This window comes from Nerophis ophidion, linkage group LG22 (genome assembly GCF_033978795.1).
Source record: "Nerophis ophidion isolate RoL-2023_Sa linkage group LG22, RoL_Noph_v1.0, whole genome shotgun sequence".
NCBI lineage: Eukaryota > Metazoa > Chordata > Actinopteri > Syngnathiformes > Syngnathidae > Nerophis > Nerophis ophidion.
The window spans coordinates 39,688,083-39,695,669 of record NC_084632.1 but is presented as its reverse complement, the minus strand read 5'-3'; the positions used below and the strand labels follow the sequence as shown (position 1 = coordinate 39,695,669).

The 7,587-nt window shown below is 41.8% G+C and overlaps 1 protein-coding gene across 1 annotated transcript in view; it reads right to left on the bottom strand.

Moving 5' to 3' along the window:
- The window catches only part of LOC133540847 (retinal Mueller cells isomerohydrolase-like), a 41,313-nt gene extending 34,238 nt beyond the window's left edge, over positions 1–7,075 (bottom strand). The window contains exons 1-4 of the mRNA XM_061883817.1: positions 7,057–7,075; positions 6,949–6,988; positions 4,949–5,031; positions 484–634 (exon numbers count right to left, since the gene is read on the bottom strand). Of these exons, the coding sequence (XP_061739801.1) occupies positions 484–634; positions 4,949–5,031; positions 6,949–6,959 (245 nt within the window). The 5' untranslated portion in view covers positions 6,960–6,988; positions 7,057–7,075. The remainder of the gene's footprint in view (positions 1–483; positions 635–4,948; positions 5,032–6,948; positions 6,989–7,056) is intronic.
- Positions 7,076–7,587: the final 512 nt, after the last annotated feature.

The window sequence follows — 7,587 nt, the reverse complement described above, 5'->3', positions numbered from 1 at the left end:
TGTCCACTGCAGAGGATGCTGGGATGAGTTTTTTTTTACTTTATTTCTCGACTAGTGGGAGTACAGTAAAGTAACTGTTACAGCAAAGTATCTTACCTTTGTTCATGTGATGTCAAATGAAACAAAAATTTAGCAATTTGGCCACAATACCCAGCAATATTTTTGGAGGAGAAAAGGTCTGGCTTTTAATCCCAGGAACACCACGCATACCGTAAAGCATGGTGGTACATTACTGTACCACATTTATGTACTTTACTGATAAAGTAAAGTATGATGTCAAATGTAACAAAAATTGAGCAATTTGGCCACAATACCCAGCAATATGTTTGGAGGATAGAATGTGTGGCCTTTAATCCCAGGAACACCATTCATACCGTAAAGCATGGTGGTACATTACTGTACCACATTTATGTACTTTACTGATACAGTAAAGTATCGGTTATGAGTCCTTGTTTTTGTTAATATAAAGTGTGCTATACTTACTTCCTGAAGTAAGTCACCCGACCGTCTTTCAGGTCGAATTTGTGCATGATCGCCTGTCCGTCAAAGAGGTGGTGGAAAGGTTGGTCCCCGATCTCAAAGAGACCGGGTCCCACCCTGAGGAGACTGCCGCCGAGCCATGATGGTAAATTCCCTGCACACACAAAAAATGAGAAAAAAGGTTTACGTGGCCTACCACTTGGGGGCTGAGTTGCTGTTGTTCCCAAATTATTAAATTTTCTTATAATAAAGCCGACAGTTGACTTTGGAATATTTAAAAGCGAGGAAATTTTACGAATGGATTTGTTGCCTGGGTGGCATCCAATGACAGTTCTATGCTGGAAATCACTGAAAGCGGCCCATTCTTTTACAATAGTTTGATGAAACAGTCTCCATGAATAAGTGCTTGATTTTACACACCGGCCCAAGTGATTAGGATACCTGATTCCGATCAATTGGATGGGTGGCCAAATACTTTTGTCAATATAGTGTATCATGACATTGCACCCTGTGTGTTTTTTTTACACCTTCTCTGTCAGTTTACGTGGCCCACCACTTGGGGGCTGAGTTGCTGTTGTTCCTAAAATATTAAATTTTCTTATAATAAAGCCGACAGTTGACTTTGGAATATTTGGAAGCGAGGAAATTTTACGACTGAATTTGTCGTCTGGGTGGCATCCTATGACAGTTCCACGCTGGAAATCACTGAAAGCGGCCCATTCTTTTACAATAGTTTGATGAAACAGTCTCCATGAATAAGTGCTTGATTTTACACACCAGGCCAAGTGATTAGGATACCTGATTCCGATCAATTGGATGGGTGGCCAAATACTTTTGGCAATGTAGTGTATCACGACATTGCACCCGGTGTGTTTTTATACACCCTCTCTGTCAGTTTACGTGGCCCACCACTTGGGGGCTGAGTTGCTGTTGTTCCCAAAATATTAAATTTTCTTATAATAAAGCCGACAGTTGACTTTGGAATATTTAAAAGCGAGGACATTTTACGAATGGATTTGTTGCACAGGTGACATTCTATGACAGTTCCACGCTGGAAATCACTGAAAGCGGCCCATTCTTTTACAATAGTTTGATGAAACAGTCTCCATGAATAAGTGCTTGATTTTACACACCAGCCCAAGTGATTAGGATACCTGGTTCCGATCAATTGGATGGGTGGCCAAATACTTTTGGCAATGTAGTGTATCACGACACTGCACCAGGTGTGTTTTTTTTTACACCCTCTCTGTCAGTTTACGTGGCCTACAACTTGGTGGCTGAGTTGCTGTTGTTCCCAAAATATTAAATTTTCTTATAATAAAGCCGACAGTTGACTTTGGAATATTTAGGAGCGAGGACATTTTACGAATGGATTTGTTGCACAGGTGACATTCTATGACAGTTCCATGCTGGAAATCACTGAAAGCGGCCCATTCTTTTACAATAGTTTGATGAAACAGTCTCCATGAATAAGTGCTTGATTTTACACACCAGGCCAAGTGATTAGGATACCTGATTCCGATCAATTGGATGGGTGGCCAAATACTTTTGGCAATGTAGTGTATCACGACATTGCACCCGGTGTGTTTTTTTACACCCTCTCTGTCAGTTTACGTGGCCCACCACTTGGGGGCTGAGTTGCTGTTGTTCCCAAAATATTAAATTTTCTTATAATAAAGCCGACAGTTGACTTTGGAATATTTAAAAGCGAGGACATTTTACGAATGGATTTGTTGCACAGGTGGCATTCTATGACAGTTCCACGCTGGAAATCACTGAAAGCGGCCCATTCTTTTATAATAGTTTGATGAAACAGTCTCCGTGAATAAGTGCTTGATTTTACACACGGGCCCAAGTGATTAGGATACCTGATTCCGATCAATTGGATGGGTGGCCAAATACTTTTGGCAATATAGTGTATCATGACATTGCAACCGGTGTGTTTTTTTTACACCCTTTCTGTCAGTTTACGTGGCCCACCACTTGGTGGCTGAGTTGCTGTTTTTCCCAAAATATTCAATTTTCTTATAGTAAAGCCGACAGTTGACTTTGGAATATTTAGAAGCGAGGACATTTTACGACTGGATTTGTTGCACAGGTGACATTCTATGACAGTTCCACGCTGGAAATCACTGAAAGCAGCCCATTCTTTTACAAATGTTGGTAGAAACAGTCTCCATTCCTAAGTACGGTACTTGATTTTACACACCGGGCCAAGTGATTAGGACACCTGATTCTCATCATTTGGATGGGTGGCCATAATAATTTTGGCGACATAAAATATCATGACATTGCACCAGGTGTGGTTTTTTTTACACCCTCTCTGTCAGTTTATGTGGCCTACCACTTGGTGGCTGAGTTGCTGTTGTTCCCAAAATATTAAATTTTCTTCTAATAAAGCCGACAGTTGACTTTGGAATATTTAGAAGCGAGGACATTTTACGGCTGGATTTGTTGCACAGGTGGCATCCTATGACAGTTCTATGCTGGAAATAACTGAAAGCGGCCCATTCTTTTACAATAGTTTGATGAAACAGTCTCCATGAATAAGTGCTTGATTTTACAAACCAGCCCAAGTGATTAGGATACCTGATTCCGATCAATTGGATGGGTCGCCAAATACTTTTGGCAATGTAGTGTATCATGACATTGTACCCGGTGTGTTTTTTTACACCCTCTCAGTCAGTTTACGTGGCCTACCACTTGGTGGCTGAGTTGCTGTTGTTCCCAAAATATTCCATTTTCTTATAATAAAGCCGACAGTTGACTTTGGAATATTTAAAAGCGAGGAAATTTTACGAATGGATTTGTCGCCTGGGTGGCATCCTATGACAGTTCAATGCTGGAAATCACTGAAAGCGGCCCATTCTTTTACAATAGTTTGATGAAACAGTCTCCATGAATAAGTGCTTGATTTTACACACCAGCCCAAGTGATTAGGATACCTGGTTCCGATCAATTGGATGGGTCGCCAAATAATTTTGGCAATGTAGTGTATCATGACATTGCACCCGGTGTGTTTTTTTTACACCCTTTCTGTCAGTTTACGTGGCCCACCACTTGGTGGCTGAGTTGCTGTTGTTCCCAAAATATTAAATTTTCTTAAAATAAAGCCGACAGTTGACTTTGGAATATTTAAAAGCGAGGAAATTTTACGAATGGATTTGTTGCCTGGGTGGCATCCTATGACAGTTCTATGCTGGAAATCACTGAAAGCGGCCCATTCTTTTACAAATGTTGGTAGAGACAGTCTCCATTCCTAAGTACGGTACTTGATTTTACACACCGGGTCAAGTGATTAGGACACCTGATTCTCATCATTTGGATGGGTGGCCATAATCATTTTGGCGATATAAAGTATCATGACATTGCACCAGGTGTGTTTTTTTTTACACCCTCTCTGTCAGTTTACGTGGCCCACCACTTGGTGGCTGAGTTGCTGTTGTTCCCAAAATATTAAATTTTCTTATAATAAACCCGACAGTTGACTTTGGAATATTTAGAAGCGAGGAAATTTTACGGCTGGATTTGTAGCACAGGTGGCATCCTATGACAGTTCTATGCTGGAAATCACTGAAAGCGGCCCATTCTTTTACAAATGTTTGTAGAAACCGTCTCCATTCCTAAGTACGGTACTTGATTTTATACACCGGGCCAAGTGATTAGGACACCTGATTCTCATCATTTGGATGGGTGGCCATAATAATTTTGGCGATATAAAGTATCATGACATTGCAACCGGTGTGTTTTTTTTACACCCTTTCTGTCAGTTTACGTGGCCAACCACTTGGTGGCTGAGTTGCTGTTGTTCCCAAAATATTCAATTTTCTTATAGTAAAGCCGACAGTTGACTTTGGAATATTTAAAAGCGAGGACATTTTACGAATGGATTTGTTGCACAGGTGACATTCTATGTCAGTTCCACGCTGGAAATCACTGAAAGCGGCCCATTCTTTTACAAATGTTGGTAGAAACAGTCTCCATTCCTAAGTACGGTACTTGATTTGACACACCGGGCCAAGTGATTAGGACACCTGATTCTCATCATTTGGATGGGTGGCCATAATAATTTTGGCGATATAAAGTATCATGACATTGCACCAGGTGTGTTTTTTTTACACCCTCTCTGTCAGTTTACGTGGCCCACCACTTGGTGGCTGAGTTGCTGTTGTTCCCAAAATATTAAATTTTCTTATAATAAACCCGACAGTTGACTTTGGAATATTTAGAAGCGAGGACATTTTACGGCTGGATTTCTAGCACAGGTGGCATCCTATGACAGTTCTATGCTGGAAATCACTGAAAGCGGCCCATTCTTTTACAAATGTTTGTAGAAACCGTCTCCATTCCTAAGTACGGTACTTGATTTTATACACCGGGCCAAGTGATTAGGACACCTGATTCTCATCATTTGGATGGGTGGCCAAATAATTTTGGCCAGGTGTGTTTTCTTTGTACTCTCTCTTACCGGTGATTTTAGCCGGGATTGGCTCATTCAGCTCCTCCACGGTGTCAAAGAGTTTCTTGTAGCCTGCTGCCGGATGCTCCACACTAGACAATGTCAGGCAGAAAAGGAAATATGATATCAAAATATGTTTTTCCCTTACTCAATTCTTCTATAAGTGATGTAGATGTTCCTGAAGGAACTCTCACGAAGGAATAAATAAAGTACTATCTATCTATCTAGTACAAAAAGTGCACATTCAAAAGGGGAACTGCACTTGTTTTGGAGTGATTCTCACCCATCATCCATAATCCCTATATGAGACGTCTTTCCATTTTCTGTGTATTGTAAATTATGAACAACTGCTAGTAAGAGGCGGCTAACAATGGAAGTAAAGGGATTTGGTTTATTACATTAAGTCTCCTATTATTTTTAGTATGATTTTTATTCTGAAGCTAACCAATAATAAATAAAACACTTCTTACCAATAATGCGACTTCTTGAACGGGTGTGGTAGAAAAATGAATAGATGGATTAAAATGCATTAGAATGTTTTAACACTGTGATTACCAGCAGAATTATTCATTACTTATTGTGTTGAGCAATGCCAACTAAGACTGATCTGAGAGCCAAATGCAGTCATCAAAAGAGCCACATCTGGCTCTAGAGCCATAGGTTCCCTACCCCTGAGATAAGGGATCTCCTCGAATTATCTTAGTAAACATGTCTAATTACATCTGAAACGTGCTCACACTGCCGCCGCCTTTTCTTTTTAGTGCCTCACTCTAACTTTCCTCATCCAAAAATCTTTTATCCTTGCTCAAATTAATGGGGGAATCGTCGCGTTCTCGGTCCGAATAGCTCTTGCTGCTGGAGGCTATGATTATGAACGATGTGAGGAGCTCCACAACCCGTGACATCACGTGCACGTTGTCTGCTACTTCCGGTAAAGGCAAGGCTTTTTTATTAGCGACTAAAAAGCTACGAAATGTATCGTCGATGTTCTCTATCAATCAATCAATCAATCAATGTTTATTTATATAGCCCCAAATCACAAATGTCTCAAAGGACTGCACAAATCATTACGACTACAACATCCTCGGAAGAACCCACAAAAGGGCAAGGAAAACTCACACCCAGTGGGCAGGGAGAATTCACATCCAGTGGGACGCCAGTGACAATGCTGACTATGAGAATCCTTGGAGAGGACCTCAGATGTGGGCAACCCCCCCCCCTCTAGGGGACCGAAAGCAATGGATGTCGAGCGGGTCTAACATGATACTGTGAAAGTTCAATCCATAGTGGCTCCAAGACAGCAGCGAGAGTCCCGTCCACAGGAAACCATCTCAAGCGGATCAGCAGCGTAGAGATGTCCCCAACCGATACAGGCGAGCGGTCCATCCTGGGTCTCGACTCTGGACAGTCAGTACTTCATCCATGGTCATCGGACCGGACCCCCTCCACAAGGGAGGGGGGGACATAGGAGAAAGAAAAGAAGCGGCAGATCAACTGGTCTAAAAAGGAGGTCTATTTAAAGGCTAGAGTATACAGATGAGTTTTAAGATGAGACTTAAATGCTTCTACTAAATCCTTTCAGTAAAAATATGGCAATATCGCGAAATGATCAAGTATGACACACAGAATGGACCTGCTATCCCCGTTTAAATAAGAAAATCTCATTTCAGTAGGCCTTTAAGCATCATAAACATTTTGACCTGCACATTGTGACCGACATTCCGACTTTTACAAAGCAATGAACTACCTGCTGCCCCCTACTGACATGGAGTATTACGTGGTCACCATGCAGAGTTCTACGCAGCACAGACACTAAGCAACGGCACATTATTTGTAGATTACAATTATTGATTTGAAAAAAATATTTTTGGGACCACTTAGGTGAAGTTGCATAATTTCCCACGGCACACTTGTATGCCGCGGCACAGTGGTTGAAAAACACTGTCCTAGAAGACCTTTTTTAAATGTTTTTTCAGCATGCATTTGAAGTAAGACTTGATGGTACTCACCGGCTGGCCATGCTGCTGCTGTCTGTCGCTCACAAACTGTCTATAAAACACAGAAAAACACAGAGTTGCGTAAGCAGTCCAGGCTCCATTTAAATGAAAAACACTCACCGATTTCTTGTGGTGAGACGGAAAAAAAAGAGCTCCTCCTCTCCACATATCCGTGCCCCCCTCCTCTGCATCTCCTTCTCCACTTCTTCCCCCCTCTTGCACCCTTCCTCCTCCATGTTGTCTGAAGCAAACCGAACAAGCCGGCTTTGTCCTGCAAGCCCCACGCAAAACGTAGTGTCTTTGTTTACCTGGGAACACACAAGCCTGACCATTGGAGGCCAGATGTCCGCTGTTGGGGTGGTGGTCCCGGTCTCACGTGTGAAAGAATGCTCTAATTCAGGGGTAGGGAACCTATGGCTCTAGAGCCAGATGTGGCTCTTTTGGTGACTGCATCTGGCTCTCAGACAAATCTTAGCTGACATTGCTTAACGCGATAATTATGAATAATTTCGCTGGTAATCACAGTGGTAAAAATAACGTGCAAAATATAAAACATTCTCATGCATTTATATCCATCCATCCGTTTTCTACTGCACCTGTTCAAGAAGTCGCATTAATGGTAAGAAGCATTTTATGTCACGATTGGGGACT